Source organism: Sus scrofa, chromosome 4 (assembly GCF_054392235.1).
Source record: "Sus scrofa isolate SSC_HxYL_T2T_F1_AM1 chromosome 4, Sscrofa_HxYL_maternal_Yorkshire_Landrace_v2.0, whole genome shotgun sequence".
In the NCBI taxonomy this organism is placed as follows: domain Eukaryota; kingdom Metazoa; phylum Chordata; class Mammalia; order Artiodactyla; family Suidae; genus Sus; species Sus scrofa.
Window position 1 is genome coordinate 84,776,910 of NC_139386.1, and position 20,871 is coordinate 84,797,780.

Consider the following 20,871-nt stretch of genomic DNA (forward strand, 5'->3'; position numbering starts at 1 on the left):
GCTACCCAAGAGGCAAAGCACTACAAGATAATGAGTCTTAATAACTTTGGTGCTTCTGTGTGCTTTCATTTGCTTAAGGAAACAGTTCTAAGCTAAGCAGTGAGCATATGGGCCAAAGACAAGCTTTTTTCAACTGGCTACGGGTAGATAAAGAAGACACCTGCCAGGACAGTAGTGGCCTGTTAGAGAATACTTTGCTCCTCCCAGTGACTCAGTTGCCTGCCTGACATCATCACCTCTAACATGCTCAAGGGAATGAAAGAGGTCAGGACGTGCTATAAATAGAGTGACCCATACATCTCTGTTTGCCAGGGACAATCCCAGTTTATGCCTGTTGTCCTAGTGTCATTATTAATAGTACTCCCCTTTCACTCTCAAAAGTGTCCCAGTTTGAATGATAAATTATACAGCCTCCACTCTGGATATAAAAGACACCCAGAAAAAAAAAATGTTTTGGCTGTTTCCCATCCCATAATTCTGACCATATGCACGCTATTGCTTTGAGTCTTGGTTTCCTCCTCTCTTCTTCCAGGGGAGAGCTGTGGAAGTCAGCAAACTGACCCTCTGGCAAAACTGTCTGCTCACTGTCCCCGAGTTGCATGACCAAGGCACATCATTTATTCCAGGGGGTGCCTGCACACCCCACAACGTGGACCTCAGCTGCAGGCAGGCCTCACAGATCTGAGACAAAGCCCTGAATCAAACAGGCATGTTTATGTAGTTCTCCAATCTTATACTTTTTACTATTTTTGATATCATATAAGGTTTAATTTGAATGAAAATATGGTTATGTGGCAAATATGTTGGACAGAAAGAGGAATCATGAGCACTGGCTCTAATTCTGCTTGCTGAAGGCTTAAACTTGGGCAAGTGTTCAGTCTCTTCTTTGGAACCAGATCAAGGACAGAGCTGCCACACGGGAGCATCCAAGGATTAACCAAGAGAAATGCCTTTTAATGAACGTCACATGTGAGATAACTACTTTGACATAAGAGTATCAACAGAAATAGCAAGTTCATGTTCCATAACACAAAAAGTGTATCGTTTCTTTTGCTTTTCATCACTTGTTTTTCTTTTATATTTTCTTAACAAGACTTATATTTCCTACCAAGCTTCAAAATGTGAAATCATAATGTATTTTGGTTCTAAACATAGCAGAAAAATCTCCAAGTAACAAAATAGCTTTTGCCACTTTCAGAAATTGATCAAAATATAAACACTTCAGTCAACATTGGGTCAAAAAAAAAACCATTATTATTGATTAAATTACTGCTTAAACCATCATTTTTTCTACTTAAATCTGGAGATTAATTTATTCTTCATACAGAACATGAACAATCAGATTCTATGAAATGTTGAATTATTTTTTACAAACTCTGCCTAAGAGAGAAATGATATAAAAGTATACCATGAACTGAGTAAGAAGTACTAGGTTATATGATTTTAAGTGAAAGGAGCAGAATAAAAAATAGTATTTACACTAAATCTATACTATATAAAATACTGAATTCTAATTGTAAAAATAAACGAACTATCTCAAGGTGGCGCAATTATGAGTGTTTTTAAAAAGTGTATCTAGTTTTTCTACATAATCTTCCAAATTAAAATAGAACACTCCCCCCCCAAAGCACACATAAATTCCATGTTAATAATTTCAGTTAGATTCCCATGTACAAAGTATATATTGAGGCAGGCACTGGGATTTGAATTTCCACTGAGGTCCAGATAATGTAGCCCAATGTAATTAAGGGAGTATTCATCCCCATTCATGCAGTGTACTGCCCTCATCCTCTCACTAGTTAGGACCACATGATAGTCATCTGCCTTATTGGAACTGGTATAAAAAGTTCCTCACTAGGACCCAGGAAGAAAAAGGAGCTAAACTTCCTGGTTGTGACCAAATTCAAACCAGAGACCTTGAAACATCAATCAAGCTCTGAACCACATCCATTTCTGAAGCCATTTAATGAGTCTATGAACTATCAATATTTATCAGAGAAACAAAGCAGTCATCCACTTACTTAAAATATTAAAGAATATGTTATTTCACTATGGTCTTCAAAATGTGTTTTTAATAAATCCTATAAGAGGAGTCTATATTTTAAATAGGACACACAGACATAACTAATCTTGAAATCAGCAAGGCATACTATGTCTGAGAGCTATAGAAATGTCCAATTTCTTTTGTACAGAGTCTCCATGTACTAAGACCAAAGTAATTCACACTAATTTCACAATCGGGAATTTAAAAGAAATTTCCAAATGTATTTATGGTGTTTCTTTCAAGGAATTGATTTGGAATAGGAAGAATATTTAGGTGAGGTTTTTCACTTTGATTAGAGCAACCAACTTTTGAAAAGTATTTGCCTTTCACAAATGTTTCATTTCACATCAGAAGTTTAGCATCAGCTGGGAGATGATCTCCTTTAATTAGTTTAAAACCTCTCTTTCCACCCTTAATTAGCTTTAACAGTTAAAAGGTCAAACAGAAGCATAATAAATGAATTTTTGAATACTTTTTCCTTCACTGCAATCAGCCAGAGAACACATAGCCTTGATCTGGTTTCTAAGAGTACTTGCTTAGAATCAAAGAAAGACACTAGACTGATGACAATGCATCAGGCATGTGTGTCTCAGCTTCCTTCTGGAATTAATCTACATTTTCTGATCAGCATAATAAATGGAGGTTAAAAAGCCTTTCCAAGCAATTTTCTTCTTTAATATTTCTCACCTTTTAAATATAAAAATTTTGTGTAAATTATATATTGTTTTTATATTTTTTTTAAAAATCCACACAAACTAACCCCCAAAGAACTTCCAGTAAATAGGTAAGAACTAGCAATAGAATAAGAAGGCATCTTGGATCATAAGACATTCCCACCTATTAACAAAGAATTGTGGCCGTAGAGGTGATCTGAATAATCCTAGATTTTTTTTTCTTCTTCTCCCTCTGTCTCTCTCCTTTTTTTTTTTCCCCTTCCTAACTTCCTTTCATTCAAAAATCAGTTTTATTGTGAAGTTTGCCTTTGGTCCTATACTTAAAGCCTTCCATGTTAAAAGCCTACTCAAGCATAATAACACAAATCTATAGAATTTGAAAATGGAGTAAAGTTTTGTTCCAGGAAGATTGCAAGAGGGACTCTGGGCATAGCTTAATGAACTTTTCTTTTAGATTCTTCCTCATCTTTGAAAGCTTTGCAAGAGTTCCTGAGTCCAAGAGGAGATTGCTGATGGCCTGCCCCTCTCTCTTCTGCTCCAAACCCTGCTCCTGGGGCAACTAGTAATCTCCTGTGAAAATCTGGGGATGTCAGCAAGTTGAATGTCTCTGAAGAGGTTAACCCAGTAAGAAATGTCAGCCAGCTGCACAAGCAGCTTTGAACATGACCAACCGCTGAGAAACATGTGGAAGTGGAGCAAGGGAGGGTGGACCAGTCATTCACCTGTAAGGAGAGGCCGTCCCCCAGGAGAGATAATCGGTGGGTCTTGGAGCAGGACGAGGTACGATGGGCTGCTCCACGGCAGTCACGTCTCCTGAGTAGGATTTGAGGAGGGAAGCGTTCTTATTGGCCAGCATGGCTCTCTCGTTCCTGCGAAATTTGGCTCTTCGGTTCTGAAACCACACCTGGAAGATTGTTGGGAGGAAAGAAGGGCATGAGGGAGAGGAAAAACAAAGAAGAGTTTCCATGAATGAAGTCCTTGTTGATTTTGCTCTAGAATGCCTTCTAAGAAGATATAGGCTCAGTATGGAATTCTTCCCAGAACAATAGATATATGCCATAATCCTTCCCTGTGAACCATGTTAGAGCGCTATTAAGGACAAAGACCATAATAATGGGACCATGGGGTACTTCCAATAATCAAGCCACCAGAGATGGGATCCATGACTAACACATGTGATAGCAAAATAAAGATTATAATCCTGCTGTAATTTTTTAAAAAGAAGAAAAATCTCATTAGACTTCTGCCACAGAAATAATGACATTTTTAAAAAGTTTTTTCAAAATTCTTCAAAACACAAAAACTTCATCTGCATTCATACTACTTATTGAGTACTTAAAGAAAAATTCTCCATCTTCCCAAAAGTAAACCCTGTGATAAAGATTTAAGAAGCAAATCATTTATTCGGGAGATGCAGGGAATACCAGCAAGAGAATGAGGAAGTAATGGAAGAAAAGCAACCCCTGACTTGTGTGCTACTGAAACAGCTCCCTCTGTGAACCAACTCAGTTCTGTGGAACCCTAGGGACTAATGCAGGAAACATACCTCCCACCCAAGGGGTGAGGGGGTGGTGGATTTGTACATTGGCTCCTGTCAGTCATTGGTTATCAATGTTCCAGCACTTCTGGCATGTCTGCTGAAGTTTTAGAAAGAAATGTGAAATAGAAATGCAGATACTAAAAGATGGAAATTGACTGGATTATATTTAATTGTAGGGTTCCAAGGAAATAAGCAACACAGACATTATCAATTACAGCTAATAATAAACCTAGGTCTAAGGTCTACTTGGTTTATTATTGCGTTATTAGGGACAGGAACTTATATAAGCACATTACCTATATTATTTCTAGTCATCATGTACAATTCCATTAGGTTTTATTATTTTTATTTCAGGCCTCAGCAAACAGTTTCAAAGAGATTAAGTAATCTGTTGAAGTTCACACAAGTAATAAATGGCTGAGATTTTGAGCTCAAGGACACCGACTCCTGATCATACAACTCTTCTGACTACCATGGAATTTTATTCATCTGTGTACTCATTCAAGAAATCTTTATGGAGTGCCTGCTTTGTTCTAGACCTTGGCCTACATACTGAGAATAGAGAGATGAGCTTTCTTCTCTGCTCGTAAGCAGCTCACAATCTATTAATAGAAGAAAGACATGTAGGGAGTTCCCATCATGGTTCAGTGGTTAATGAATCCAACTAGGAACCATGAGGTTGCGGGTTCGATCCCTGGCCTTGCTCAGTGGGTTAAGGATCCAGTGTTGCCGTGAGCTGTGGTGTAGGTCGCAGACGTGGCTCGGATCCTGCGTTGCTGTGGCTCTGGTGTAGGCCGGTGGCTACAGCTCCCATTCAACCCCTACCGTGGGAACCTCTATGTGCTGTGGGAGTGGCCCAAGAAATGGCAAAAAAAGAAGAAAAAAAAAAAGAAAGAAAGAAAGAAAGAAAAAAGATACGTAAATTTGAAAAATTTCAATATAAGAATTTTAGATGCAATTATGGAAACTCATGACAAGGTATGGGAGAAAGACATCCTATGGTGTGTCTTTCACAGCTCTAAGGGGCAACATTCACATAAAATACCATGTGATCGGTACTCTGCGTAAGGCTAGGGTGGAAATCAGTACAGGCAGAGTCTTTCCTGGCTTCACAGACTTTCAGCTCTTTTGTTTCTAGTGTGTTCCTCACATTGCTATTAGGGTTATCATTTTAAATGCAAATATAATTGTATTAGTGCTTCTCTTTAGTTTTACATCACCTACTGACTCTGAATCATTCCTAGAATAAAATCTGCATCATTCCTAGAATAGCACAAGGACCGTTCAAGAGTTAGCTCATTGTCCATCATGTCAGCCACATCCTGGTGTCACTTGGACCTCCTGCACTGATCCTCCATCATTCCAGATTCAGCCCTGGGCTCAAGATACTCAGTTATTTTTCTCACCTGCATATATTCACACTGAATGTTCTTTCTGCCTGCAATACTCTTTCCTTTTGCTCAGGTGTCAAAAATATATTTTTTTGAGATTTAACTGTAACACCATCTTCTTTGTGAAATGCTGTAGTGGAAAGAACATGACTTTACAAATACTGGCTCTGTGACTTAAAGATTCGTCCTTGGATAGTTATTTAATTTCTCTGATCTTTTGTCTCCCAATCAAATGAAGATAATAATACCTACTCACAGGGTTGTTGCGAGTTGGCATCTATTCTCTCTTTTTTTCCCCAGGCAGATTTAATCAGTCCTTCCTCTAGTCTATCATTAATTCTTGAACATTCCCTTGGTGGAGGAATCATCTTGTTCTATGATAACAGTATAATATGCACATCTGTCTTCTCTGTCCCCAGTCTATAACATCCTTAAGGAGAAGGCCAGGGTATTATTTATCCACAGCAAACCAAAACCAGTTCCAGGAGAATAACAGATGCTCAATAAATGAGGAAAAAATGAATTTTGCAAAGATGGTAAGATATGGCTTACATCCAAGAGGACTTCACAGTCTAGCTGGGGAAGTTGGCCCACATACAACTCAATATAATACATAGCATATTGTAATAAATGCCATAAATATAAAGAAGGCCAGAGTCAGAGGGAGTGGCTTAGACTGGAAAAGGGGAAGACTTCATTGAGGAAGAATAAAGTTATCGAGGAAGAATTCTGTTCTGCTCAGATAGGAAAAGTTCACAACTGTAAAAGACACTATAGAGCAGTAGCGTGGAAACAGTGGAAGACAAAACAGTTTCAACATATAAGAAAGTCATTTGTTTACTGTTGTGATGGGGATAAAATAGCTCCTCAACCCCAAAATACTCTTTCATATTTAAAAAAATTGCCATCATTTCCCTGTCTAGTTTCCTTTATTTAAAATTCAGACTGCCATGGCAAAAGTGGTACTCTCAGGCGCTGTGGCTTATTGGCCTAAAATTATTTACTATGCCCCTGCCAGCCAAGCCTACAATATAAAAAATATGAGTTTTGAAGGAAGGGAATTTAAGAGTAGAAACAGAACATGTTTGGAGAGCTGTGGTGAGCAGCACAGGGGAGGAGGATGTGGGAAGGCAGACCTCAGCACTCTGCTTTGGATGGCAGGATGGAGAGCTGAGCTGGTTGGTGCCTGTGAACCACACTCACCTGAGCTCTGAGAGACTACACCACAGTGCCCAGACAACTTTTTTTGTCACCATTTTTTTTTCTTCTCCTGGGGAGCACTCCTAGATTAAGTTCCTATTTCCCATGGGGACAATTCCTGCACACTCTCTTCAGGCTGAAGGGACCTCCAGAACCCTCCCCCTCAACTCAGCAAATGTCCCTCACAGTATAGGGAGCTAGATACAGTTCCTACCCTCCAGGCTCTTCGAGTATAGTTCAAGTTCCAATCAAGAGGACTATTACTTGCAAGAAGAAATCCTCCAAGTCCAGAATGAACACAGATATACAAACAGTACTTTCTTCAGGAAGACAGGACAAATTTGGTCCATCTCCATTCTCAAAACAGCAGCCTACCACTGGAAATACGGAAGGTAATAGAATCTTGACTCTCAGCAGAGATAGCAAAGCACTGTTTTTAAAAAGCATTTAGTCAGAAGACCCTTATTTATTTAAAATCTACTGTAGTGCTTAAAAGCACGAACTTTGGATCTGCCTGTCTCCAAATCCTAGTTCAGCCACTTCCTAGCTGTGTGACATTGGGCAAAATTCCCTAACCTCTGTGTCTCAGTTTCCTCCTCTACAAGTTGAATAAGACTACCCATCTCACTGAATCAGTGTAAGGATTAGACAGCACAACTCAGAACACTAGTTGACAGATAAAGGCTCAATTACCGTTCATTTTATCACAATTCGTATTCCTCACCACAGGTTGTGTTATTTCGAGATGTCTGGCTTGTAGTTGATGTGTCGTAGCATTCATATTAGAAAGAACTGCTATTCTCTCTCTACCCAGTCTTACCTGCTCTTACCCTTCTTCACTTCACAGAAACACAAAATCATCTACTTAAATGTGCTCTTACCATGGCTTCTAAGTGCAAGATCTTTGCTGTGTTCATTTCATGTCCCACTCCTATCCATATCCATAACTGTGTGTCTGTGTTTCTTGATGATTTGGACATTCCCAGAGTCTGGGGAGGAAGACTGAGTTGGGGATCAGAGAGTTCATCTCGTTGGCCACCCTACAGCTCAAGCTGAAAGCTAGGGCTGGAGAAGAGTGCAGAGTCAAATGTGCCCACGGACAATGTTTAGACCGTGAGTCTGGAGGAGTGGGACACATTGGGAGGAAGGAGACCTGTGGCAAGGCCTGCTCTGCCCTGCTGAAAGTCCTTCCCTTTGATTTTTAAAAATACTCGGCTGCAAAAGAAACACAAGTAGAAATGGATTCTGTTCTCATGCTACCCATTTATAATCCTTATCAGAAGCAGCTCCAATCTGAAACCTATACTTTGTACTTTTCAACAGTCTTCAGAGATGTGCCTCCGAGGAGGGAAGTACTCTGGTTACCTGCACTCTGGCCTCGGTGAGATTCACCCGGCGGGCAAGGTCTTCTCGCACAAAAGCATCTGGGTAGTGTGTCCTCTCAAAGACACGCTCCAAAGCCTGCAGCTGACTGCTGTTGAAGGTTGTCCTGTTTCTCCGCTGCTTTCTCTTCTTCTTTTCCTCTGAGTTCAGCTGATCATCTGAAATAGAAGAAACTGATGATGAGGAGCGAAAGTCACAGTGGAGGTCCCAGTTTACACTCTTTAACTGTGTTATCTACAGCGAGATTGTCTCCTTTGCTCACATGCTTATCAAAGCGTTATGGCCAGATGCCATTGTCAATGTGCAAATGCAGGCCTTGGTACTATCAAGTTCATATGCCAAGAACCCTCAGCAGTTCTGATGCTTGGTTGTTGCTTCTAAATCTTGGACCAGACCTGAACTGTCAGAGGCACTTTTTTTTTTTTTTTTTTTTTTTTTTTTTGCATGCTCCTTGAAGCTTATTTTGTCAAAGAGGGCTAAAGGAAAATTTTACTTCTCCCAATATTCTAGACCTCTTTAAAGATGAGGGAAGGAGAATGGACTACTTTCAACCTCACTTATCTTACGCAGTATTTTCATATAGCTTCATAACCAAGAAGACCAACTATTCCCTAGTTATTTCACCTCAGCACATGCATATAAACACAAATGCAGTGTCGGGGATATACTACGTTCAAACTGATTAGAAGGATTTCCATTTTATGATGCATTTTCCTGGAAACAGCAAGTAGTTCCTAACTGTATCTGCTCAAGGCCCCATGCTGTTGCTGAGGCAGGCTTCAGCGACTTCAGCCTAGATCAGGGCCAGTGCTACAACACTGTCAACCCAAGCTGACACTAGTCTGGGATTCAAGAATGCAAGAATAGTCCCAAAAGATCTCTGAAAGAGTTTCACTCAAAATTTGAGTTCTAGAGCTGGGAATTCCATTGTGGCACAGTGGAAACAAATCTTACTAGTATCCATGAGGATGCAGGTTTGATCCCTGGCCCCACAGAGTGGGTTAAGGATCCAGCATTGCTGTGAGCTGTGATGTAGTTCACAGACATGGCTTGGATCCAGTGTTGCTGTGGCTGTGTGTACGCTGGTGGCTACAGCTTCAACTCAACCCCTAGCCTGGGAATTTCCACATGCCACAAGTACAGCCCTAAAAAGCAAAAAAAAAAAAAAAAAAAAAAAATGTGTTTTAGGGCTTTGAGATCTTAGGAACTTTTGGAGAATCATGACCCCAAGTTTGTACCTGTCAAGATTTCACCTCAGTTTACTCTGAGTTGCTCCAAAGGCACCTTGGCAAGTGGATCATCCAGCCTGCCCACGGCAGTCAGAGAGTGCCTGCTGCTGCCACTCCACTCAAGCAGGAATGAGGAGTGTGTGAGGCTGAGTGGAATACCAGCTGTGCTAACACCATCAAGCCATCCCCCTGAGGCCCAAGCCACTGCAGAGGCCATGCAGCACTCAGAAATTTACAGCTCATGTGCCTAAGTCACATGCTCAGCCTGATAAATGGCACTCATACTTCCAGTTTTCTCCCCAAAGAGGTTCAACCCAGGGAAACATAAGAGAAGGGAGAATGAGGATGGAGTGAGTCAAGAGCATGGCCACTTGCTCTGTAGTCAACAGAAAGTAGCTCTCAGCTGTTTTTTTTTTTTTTTCCAATGTGTAAAGTCTCTGGATCTTCTCCGACTGTAAACACACAAAACATTCAAGACAGCTACCAGCATGAATCCTGTTGTCCCAAGGAGAGTGACCCACCCCACCCCCCACCCCCCCCCCGACTCAGTATTACTTTACAAATTGCGGGCAAGTTCTAGATTTGGGTGGGGATTTAAATCCTCAGTGGGGGGGCTCCTAGCCCAAGATCCCTTAGTGCCTAAGGAAGCTTCCAAGACTTTTTGATGAGAGATGGCTTTTTGGTGGCTGCTGCTTCATCAGCAATGCCCTTGGATCTTAGAATAGAGACTGCACATTTCCTCCTGATACATGAAGCAGTCAGAGATAGTGTTTGTTGAATTTATGTCAAGGGAAAATGTGAAACTTTTCTTGTCTTTAGAAAACTGTCTCTATAGGGAAAAAACCATCTGATCACAACCACATTCCCCCAGCTAAGAAGCTGCTGATACCCATTCTCTCAGCTTCATGGGCATGCTCAGAGTTGACCATCTCTCATTTTTTCTATTATGGTACCTCAAACAGGAGGCCTGCTTTGAAGGGACTACTGTGACACCCTCAATAAAAATGTCAGATCAATGGCATCTTGAGAATGGAGTCAATTTAATTATCATTAAGTTAAATTAATGAATTAACTTAGATTTTGGGATCTACCAAAGCCTGGAAACTTCCAACCAGAATCCCTGACTTTAGCTATTAGCAAAATTAGTTTGCAATAATGTCAGCACTAGAATCCATACACCTAGGATCACACATCTTTCAGCTGTTGCTTCTCCTTCCCTTTTGAGTACTTGGAGCATTCCTTTTTTTTCCCATTTTCTTTACCAAATCTTTTTTTCTACAGTTCTATGTGTCTTGTACTTCATGTCTCTCTCGGTCATTCAGGGCTTTATGACAGCACCACACCTGCAGCTCAGGCTCCTTTTAGAAAGAAGTCTGCAAGAAAATCTTTAGTTTTCATACCCACCCCAGAATGAGATGAATTAGACAGACCCTAGGCTATTTTAAGCATATAAAGGAAATCCCTTATACAGCCAATCTCATGATTTGCTTTCTGTCCTCAAAGAAAATGCTTTACCACAAATTCTAAATCCTTTATGCTGTTTGGTAAGTCAGTTCCTTCTTGTACTGCCAAACTATGATGGAGAACAAGAATGTTTTATATTTTGTTCTTAGTACTACAACCTGCTACGTAATCTCTTGGTAGTTCTTTGAAATCTTCCACTGTTCACTCAGATTCCACTGACTGTCCACCATAAACCACCAACTCCCCTGACGTGGGAGTAAGGGAAATGGAGAATTATAGTTTATGACAGAGAATAAATAGCTAGGATGACCTGAAAAGATTCCAGCAAAAGTTTCCCAGTGAATGTTCTTGTTGTTTTTAACAAATGAAAACACCAGTCCAGATCATGTTGAAGGTGAGAAAAGAAACAGAAATAAGGGGAAGAGGGGGTCTGAGGAGCCTGGATCTGGCAAATGTCCTTCAGAGCGCAAGTATAATAGAAAAAGACAGTGAGAGGGCTACAGAGACAGCTTGAGCGACAGCCCTCCAGCTCATCTGTCTTTGCTCACTAACCACAAACCATGAGCTCCCAGTTTTCCCCCCAAACACAGAACAGGACCCAGCACAGTCTCATCAGCAGCATGAGAGGAAATGTGAACGTCGTAGAGGTTCACAAATGTGGGACATCTGAAATACCAATGGTAAGGATTTTTATCAGACTCTGGACTCTGGTTGAATACAGAGAAGAGAAAGGAGTGTATTTTTATCATTGCTGGGCTGTCATCTTTCTCATAAAAACTGCTCTGTAAAGATTGATTTTAAAATGTACTATCCATTCTGTGGAAAGTTTCATTTGTGCCATATATTAGATTCCACATATAAGTGATATCATATGGTATTCATGGACTTTGAGAATAGACTTGTGGCTGCCAAGGGGGAGGGGAAGGGAGTGGGATGGATTGGGAGTTTGGGGTTAATAGATGCAAACTATTGCTTTTGGAATGGATTAGCAGTGAGATCCTGCTGTGTAGCACTGGGAACTATGGCTAGTCACTTATGATGGAGCATGATAATGGGAGAAAAAGAATGTATACATGTATGTGTAACTGGGTCACCATGTGGTACAGTAGAAAAAAAATTGTATTGGTGAAATAACAATAAAAAATTAAAAAATATATATATATACTGTCCAAGGATACTGATAGCCAACTGAATGTCAGGAAATACATAATTCTTTTGGAATTCTGAAATGTAAAGGATTCACCAAAATGCAGAATAAACACAGGATACATGGATGCATTTTTATCAAAATCGTGTTTCAAGTCCAAGGTGTTTACAGATTTCATGGATGATTAAGTTGCAAGTATGCAGTTATTGCCATGCTTTCTAATAAAAACAAAATGATCTTATTAATAGGTGAATTTGCACTTGGATTCATGAGTCATAAAATACTGGCAACACATGAAACCAGAGAAATTATCTAATTCAACTCTCTTATTTTACAGATGAGGCAAATGAGGCCTAGAAGAATGAAGGGATTTGCCTCACATCATAACACAGGTTGTGACTGAACCAAAGCTAGAAGCCAGGACTTCTAAGGACACTCCACTTTTAAGTTCAAATAACAGTATTTGCACAATCGCATCTTGTCCGTGAGAGGGACAATGACACATCAGAGATATTTTAAAAACCACTATCCGGGGAAAAAATTTTCTGGGAAAGATTGGTTTATTCATACTAGCTATATAAAGAGGGTTGCAGGAAGAGGGTGCATGTGTATCACATGTTGTTATTCTTGCCAGAAGAGCCATTAAAAAATGCAAACATTCTCATGTAGGATAGCTACTTTGATCCAGATGTTCTTGGATTTTCCCTTTCAAAGGCCTCTGTAAGTCCTTGCTTCATCAATTAAATATGTGAAGGATAACTTTAGCACAGTATTAAACCCTCATCTTTCATCTTCTCCCACATTCATATTAGTACTTTTCTTTCTTTCATTTTAGGGCCCAGCTCAAAATGTTTCCTATGACACGTCTTAATCCTACCTTCTGCATAAAACTTTGCTGAAAATGCCAATATACATTGATTTCTCCATATCTAAATTCCTATCCATATTTTAATACATAATCAAATACATTTTTAAAATTCTGGTTCATGTCTTTCTATGTAAACATATTGCCACCTCAAGCACTCAGATATTCCCATAAAAAAGACAGAGTCTTTTGATGAATTAAATAAAATTTGAAAGAGCTATAGCAGTACTGTGTATAGAAGCAATCCCAGAAAATTAGAACTTTGGTGATTTACCTAAAGTTTTAGAGGGCTGAATAATTTCTGAGTTCCAATTATTCCTTTTAACAGTGCATAGCAAATAATTAGGTTAACATTATCTTTTATGACTGGATAATTTCACCTGTGGAGGAAAAAAATCCTTCTACCATGTTCCTTTTTCAAATAGGTTTGTCATCAGTTTTAGAAATGGGAAAAAGCTATATGGTTCTGACCTGGTTGTAAAGGGAGGAATCAGTCCTTCATTGTTATTCCCTACAAGAAAAACAGATCTAAGATGAATGCATGCTTTAAACAAATAGCAACACACAGGAGGAAGAATCGCTAAAAGAGAATGATGGTGTTTCCTGTGGAACAAGGTGTTGGAATATTTATGAAGCACTTCTTCAGGAAAGAAAGCCCTAAGTCCTAGGGAGGAGATCCCTTATACTTTCAAACAGAAGTTAAAGGGAACAATAGTGCTGTCCCTGGCTCTGGTTTGAAATTGATTCTGAACTTCACTTGTGGCTACTGAAATTGTACTGAAGGGAGAGTGGAGAGGGCAGGGTGCAGTGCCATCCTCAAATAGGAGGACTGGGCAGCACCCCCGTAACTGCTACTCACTAAGGCCTTGTACTCACCACGCAGGCTCCAGTTCATTTCCTAAGACCCTGACCCTCTCCTGCTCTGTATCTGTGAGAGAAGACTTGAGATTCCAAATGGGTCAGCCAAATGTAATTTAAAGGTACAGCAAAAACATATTTTAGGAATAAAATCTGAAGCAAAAATGTGTTTCGTTTGCCTGAGTCACATCAATTTGGGAAGAAATCTGATGCAAGAAGATAAAACGCCAGCTTCAGTAGCAGAAACCAACCACCACATCAAAGCCTGTCATCTGCCTTTTGGTTGAAAACATGGCAGGCAAGCGGATCTAAAGAGCAACCCGCTGATCATTTTATGGGCATTGAAGAATGTTTTCAAAGGAACTTATATTGCACAACAACTACTTACTTTAATGGGATTTGTGTGGTTCAGGCCCTGTAACCTTTGGAAAATTGAAGGGAAGTATAATTGTAAAAGCCACTAAAAACTGTTTAGCTTTTATTGCAAGGCTTATGAAAAGCAGTGAGATACAGCCGTGGCATTCATTTGAGTTTCTTTGGTTACACTAAGCTCCAATTGTAATTAAGACAGCATTTTTTTTTTTTAATAGGTGCTCCGATAAATGGCACGTGGATGCCTTCACTGCCGTAATTGTAGACTGAGTTTAGCACATCCCGGTGACAAAGCCAAGTTCAGTAGCTCATCCACATCTTCTCAGCAGCATACCTGGTATCCTCCACCACTGAGTCCCAACAATGGTCAGCAGTGACCAGGTTTCAGCCAATACAAATGCCCAACTGTGCAGCTTTTATTCATCTTAGGGTGCATTACAGCTGACAGAACCCAAACTTTGCATGATGGTCTTTGATGAGTATAGTTTTTCCTTTACTGTCAAAACTTGGCATAGATACAGTTTGCTTTGGGTCAAGTATTAGTTCTAAACCCTAGAAAATAGTGTTAAACACCTTAAACATTTGGGGATATATGTTCTTCAGAAAATAAAATGCTCTAAAAAGTGTGAAATAGCATTTTTTAATGGTTTTCACCTAAAAGATGGCTCAGTGACCCTGGTAAATCTACCATGGTTTTATGCAGATACAGCTCAAAGTTAAACTCTCTCAGTGTAGCCAACTCTCAACTGAGACAGAAAACAATGGATAATGTGAGGTATCCTAATACAATTTGTACTGCTTTTGATTTCTTCATCTCACATATTTCCTTTCACCTCTCTAGGACCAACAGATTTCCATAGAGTCAAAAATGTCAACACAATCCATATCACCTTATCTACTTTAACACTCTTAGGACATTTTTCTGAAAGAATACCTGATCAGAACCCCAAGGATATCTGATATAAAGCAAGCCTTCCTATGCCGTCCTATATTGGAACCTTAGCTTTCTTTTGGGACTATGTTGATAATTTCCCTCATACTGTCTTTTTCCAAATGATTCTGAGTCTGTGTTATAGACCTCAGAGTACAAAGTTTATGTGTGTATTTACTTGAAGATCTTATCAATGCTCAGTGAATACAAGTTAATAATCAGACAGGAAATATTCATATGCTGGAATTATTATTATATGAGTTCAGTTACCAAAGAGAATAACTTCTCTTTTATAAAGACACAAACTGCTGGCTTCAGAAATGTAACCTACTTCCAATTTCTCTATGGATGAAGCACTTATTTACACACTTTTCCATTCATTTCTGGATGTCAAACAAAGAGGAAAATGAGAACGTTTACATTGGAGCCATACACTATAATTGGGAGGGAATGCAGTGAGATAGGAAAGTTCACTGGCTTGGTAATCAGAATAACCTGTGTTCTTCTCTAGGCTCCTCTGCGTACCAGCTGTGTGACCTTAGGTAAGACACTTCACTTCTCTGAGCCTCAATTTTCAAAACAATAAAATGGAAGTAAGACTACCTACTTCCAAGGATTACTGGAAAAGTTAATGAACATAGAGAAGGTATATAGTCTGGCACATGGTAATGTTTTTGTAAGTGGTAGATTTACAGCTACCACTGTTTGTGCAATTTCTCCTTGGAGATGGACTAGTCAAAACCACTGTTCTTCCTTTTTTCTTCTTTTCACTGTTAATATCTATTTCGTTAAATCTCTATCATAGCATAATGGGAGAAAGTTGAAAAAAAAAAAAAGACCATTCAAATATGTTGATGTGGCTAAGTTAGGCTTGATTGAGAGCATAGTCGAGATCAAGGGAGCTTGGAAAATGAGTAAAAACTGCAAATCAGGAGTTCTCTCGTGGTACACTGGGTTAAGGGTCCAGCACTGTCACTGCAGCTCTAGGGTGGTTGCTGTGTCATAGGCTTGATCCCTAGCCTTGAAACTTCCATGTGCCACGGGTGCAGCCCCTCCTCCCCCCCAAAAAATTTTACAAATCAAAAAGAACTGAGACAGAACAGTAGACCCAAAATTGCATATGGAAATCATACATTGAGGTTTGTTCAAAAAGCCTCATTTGGGTCACTTTTTTGCTGCTAGCAAATTTGTGACTTTTTAACAAGGCAATTTTCCTTTCCCATTTCAAATTTTGACAAGAAACATTCAAAAAGCAGACAGATTCTAACACTCAAAGATAGGTAAGCAACTTGTACCTTTAACAAGTAATCTTACTGGAAAGGGGTTTAAAAAAAATAGGAAAAAGAAAGAAGACAGCCAAGGGCTAAAGCCAGGCTATGAAAATTCAATGGTTTCGCAGCCTGTTTGCCTTGGGTTGACTAATTTGGTTGCCACATGTCTAAAAACACAAAAGTTGGGTCATATTACTTAATATTTATTCAGTGACTTTTTTTTCTAAATGTCTGAGCGCTTTGGTGAATTCCAAAGGGATAAAAAGAAACCAAGGAAACAAACTTCTGGAAAAAGAGTGAGCTCTGCCTGCAATTTTAAAAGCTTCTAAACTTGCAATATTCCAGGTGTGTGGTCCCCTTGGAAGCACCCGGTACTTGAATAGGATTACAAACAGAGCTCTAGAGGGGCCATAAGCTCCTGCTTTCTTTGGGTAGCATTTTTCCTTTGTAGTGAGAATTGTGTAAAAGACATAACATCAATCTTGACACTAACAGAAGAAACTGGCGTCTTCATGGGAGGAAACCACCATAAGATTTCTTTTTAATGATTCCTTTTTTGGGGTAATAGATTTTAATGTCCTCAAGAAAATATTATTTTAAAAAAAGTTTTGTTTTTTTTTTTTTTTTTAATATACCTGGAAGCAGACAGCAGTGAAGAGATGTACATAATTAATGAGTCAGCTCAGTTTTTGAAAGGACAGTAGTGGTGGAACAAGACTCTTTTACTTGGATAAAAAGACACTTACGAGGCATTTGAACACTTGAAAATAGAAGCACGACTTGTACTTCCTTACACTTTTTCATCTCAAGTTAAAAGGACAGACGCCTATAGCAGAGAAAGCCACAGAGAAAAGAGAATTTCTCTTTAATCGCAGTAAAGATGGAGCTAGGAATAATTCTGAGACACTATGCAGAGTAAATGAGGAGAGATGAAAAGGAAATTAAAGCCCTCTCAGGTGGTACTCTGGCCCCTGACATAAAACTAATATAGAACTGAAATGTGCCCAAATGGCCAGCATAAGAAGCCTGGTATATTAAAATAAGGTTTGAGTGAAGAGAAATTAAAATTCTCTTTCGAGAATTAAAAAAGCTGAAATGTAAACAGTGATTTAAAGTTTGACATTTTCCAAGAAATATATCATACTGTAACATCTCTAGGTTTCAAATTTCTTGTCTATAAAATGGGTTGCTTTAAGATACATGTTTTTAAAATTATAACAACTAGGTATATACATTTCCATCTACTCTGCTTTAAGTTCTGTTATGGAGCAATTGTGGAAAGAGCTTTAGATTGGAAATCAGGAGGCTCAGATCCTAATTGAGCAGGATTACTGACCAAATCTATGATGTTAGGCTTCAGTGTCCTTACTGGAAAAATTATAGGTTGGACTAGGTAACTAAGATCTCTTTCAAATCCAGTACTGTGGATTTTTAGGACTTTTTACAAAAGTATTTTCAGTATCTAGACCAATAGAAAACTTTAATAATTGTTTGCTTAAGGCAATGACTGAATCATGACCTTTTGTTTTTGTTATTGTTCTTGGTTTTACTCTGTTTTGTTCTCATCTTTGTTTTGGAAAACCTTTGGCTAATTTCATGCCTGGAGGAAGCTTGGGTGATTGACCTATTTCTCCATAACTAGACTACTCTGCCCAGATAAATCTCTGCCCAGAAAGTAATATAAATCTTTATTTTAAAAGAAATTAGTTCACCTATGAGCACAATCTAGAGAAAGAAATCTGAAACAATTAATCTAACCTTTACACTTACTGAACAGGAATGAGTATAACTGCTATTTCTTTTATGATTTCTACTAACTTTGACCTCCTAACCATGGTTTGGGTGACAGAAGACTTACTGGAAACACTATCAACTATTTTAGACTCATTCCCAAGTTGATGCCACTAACAATGGTAACACTTAATCTTAACCTTCACATCCTCTCACCTTATTCATTCATTTGAGCAAATATTAATTGACCATCTACTGCATGTGAGGCAAGTAGTTCTCTTAGAAACTGACAAATATTATACACTGTCTACCTTCAAGGAAGTTTATCACTAATGTGGGTAATGAAGCCACAAGCCGTTGAAAAGTAGGGTAACAACAGAGAAAAGATATTCCAATAGATGTGGTGCCCATCAGAGCCAGTAATGGGTGATGGAGGAAGGCAGACACACCAATGTGGGTGGTTAAGTAAGAAGACACGGTAAGCATGAGCCTTCCTCTGTCATGTGTAAAGTTCAGCATCCCTTTTCCAGCTGCATTATGACTTGGCATTCCATTCACCCCATTTGAGTCATGCAGCTGATGCTGGTGACAAATCACGCCTTCCTCGTTTCTCATTCACATTCTTCTTTGATCTTGTCTCTTGGTCAACACATCATAGGCCTTTCCCCCATCCACAGACTCTTTATATTGATGGCTCCTTCTCCTCCTCCAATCTTAGTTAATCTGTCAGCTCTTCATAGGAACCTTCTCTGATCACCAAGCAGAATTAGCATTCCCCTAGTTATTGCCCCTTCCAACATCCAAATGAACTAGCTGCTTTGTAACTTATGACAATCTGTAAAGATTTCTGTTCAATGGATCACACACCAGAATATGAGTTTGTGGGGTCAGGAACCTTTCCAACTGTAGTATCCCAGCATGTAGCATTAGTGCTTGGCATCCTTCAGCCTCTTTTCTTTGAATGACGGAATAGATATGTTAACTGTGCTTAGTGAAAATGCCTCTTCTGTACCCTTGCTCAGTTCACACTCAGCCACCAAACCTGACAGCCCTTTCAGGGATAGGTTTCTATAAAGTCTTGGCACACACATTTTCCTATTATGAAGGGTTACTGCATTCTCTCCAAGGCATGTAAATTCCAGGAGCATGTGGTATCCAGGTCTTTCATACATGTTCTTTGTACATGACTTTGTATCAGTAATTATCTTCCCAGTTAGAAGGAAACCTCGGGGCAGGTGAATAAAGTGTGTAGAACGTTGAGCCCTTACATCTCAATGGCACTAATTAAATGTTTGACTTTGGTAATGATGACACTTACGGAATTATTGAACATTTTAGTCATGACTTGATAAAATTATTTCTGTTCCAAAAATATAAATGCTTAGCTTTAGGTTTTATTTTCTTCTAGTTAGTCACTGTGTTTTCTGTTTCCTCTCACTGTTAAAGGAGCTTGGGCAAAATCATGACTAATTCATTCTTCAACATACAAGAACATTACTGTCTGTCAACCACACCTAAACCTTAATTATATAGTGATTTCCTCTCCCGGGATATGTGACTTTTGACTAGTAAGGAAGCTGATGCACTAAGGTCATATGAGAAAAAAAATGTTTTGGGCAAAGCACTCAAAAATCCATGTGGCATAATCTTATTCCACTGAATCATGTCCCCTGCTGTTGAACGGCCTTAAAGAACTACTTGTTAATAGGTGATTTTGTCTGCCTGGAGTGGAAACCTTTGAGTAATCGATGTGTCACTGTGACTCATGTCATGCCCACCACTTCCAACTCCCCATCATCTGAGAGTTGGCAAAGAGAATTTATACTGCTCAACTCATAACAGAAAGAAGCCAGGATGGAGGAAAGACCTAATAACAAGTTTTATTGATTTAAAAGAAGATAACTAGAAGAGTTCCCGTTGTGGCACAGTGGAAACAAATCTGACTAGGAACCACAAGGGTGCGAGTTCAATCCCTGGCCTCGCTCAATGGGTAAAGGATCTGGCGTTGCCGTGAGCTGTGATGTAGGTCACAGACATGGCTTGGATCCCGAATTGCTGTGGCTGTGGCGTAGGCTGGCAGCTGTAGGTTGGATTTGACCCCTAGCCTGGGAACCTCCGTATGCCATGGGTGCGGCTCTGAAAAGCAAAATAAATAAATATGAAAAATCGTTGCAATTCTCACATAAAAAAATAATAATAAAAGAAGATAACTAGAAAAGGATGATAACCAAGGGTCAGAACAATGGCTTTTTAGTCACCACCTAAATCATTCTCTTCCCTGACATTTGTTTTCAATGTGTCTTCAATCCCAAAACAGCCATTCTTCCTTTCACATCCTTGGGTCTTTTTACAGATTTTCCCCTATCTTTAGATATTTTCCCAATTTTTAAATTATTCTCAAGAAAGAGCTTTGATAACAATATGTTGAACCAAAAGAAAGGACAAACTACCATTTAATTCCACTAAAAAAGCATTCTTTAACTACTGTCAGAACTTTGATTTGCTGGCAGTCTTATTATTCCTTCTCTATTCCCCTCCAATTCCAATTAAATTGTCACAGGGTTTGATGATAATGGCTAACTTACTGGGAAGCCAGTACCTTTAAAATAAAGTAATAAAGTATTTTAGGAGTAAATTGCAAGATTTTATGAACTTAGGGGATAAATAGGTGATAGATAGATAGATAGACAGACAGATAGATAGGGTACATAGGTGGGAGAAGAGATTTTGGAAAATCAAAATTTATAAATATAATGTTTGCCATAAATTGG

At 39.1% G+C, this 20,871-nt stretch overlaps 1 protein-coding gene and 1 long non-coding RNA gene across 12 annotated transcripts in view; one reads left to right on the forward strand and one right to left on the reverse strand.

Annotated features, from left to right (window-relative positions):
• The window catches only part of LOC106510093 (uncharacterized), a 291,454-nt gene that overhangs the window by 244,190 nt on the left and 26,393 nt on the right, over positions 1 to 20,871 (forward strand). For 4 of the 8 annotated variants that reach the window (XR_014843872.1, XR_014843868.1, XR_002343696.2 and 1 more), the window contains one exon: positions 12,410 to 14,793. The exons of 2 other annotated variants lie outside the window; for them this stretch is intronic. This is a non-coding gene — a long non-coding RNA (uncharacterized LOC106510093). Of the gene's footprint in view, positions 1 to 8,172; positions 8,308 to 12,409; positions 14,794 to 20,871 lie in introns of those variants that run through there. 2 more of the 8 variants (XR_014843876.1, XR_014843871.1) reach the window with 2 other exon arrangements.
• The window catches only part of PRRX1 (paired related homeobox 1), a 112,096-nt gene that overhangs the window by 48,191 nt on the left and 43,034 nt on the right, over positions 1 to 20,871 (reverse strand). For all 4 annotated transcript variants that reach the window (XM_085022438.1, XM_085022439.1, XM_021090642.2 and 1 more), the window contains exons 2-3: positions 8,215 to 8,390; positions 3,441 to 3,622 (exon numbers count right to left, since the gene is read on the reverse strand). In XM_085022438.1, the coding sequence (XP_084878564.1) occupies positions 3,441 to 3,622; positions 8,215 to 8,390 (358 nt within the window). The remainder of the gene's footprint in view (positions 1 to 3,440; positions 3,623 to 8,214; positions 8,391 to 20,871) is intronic.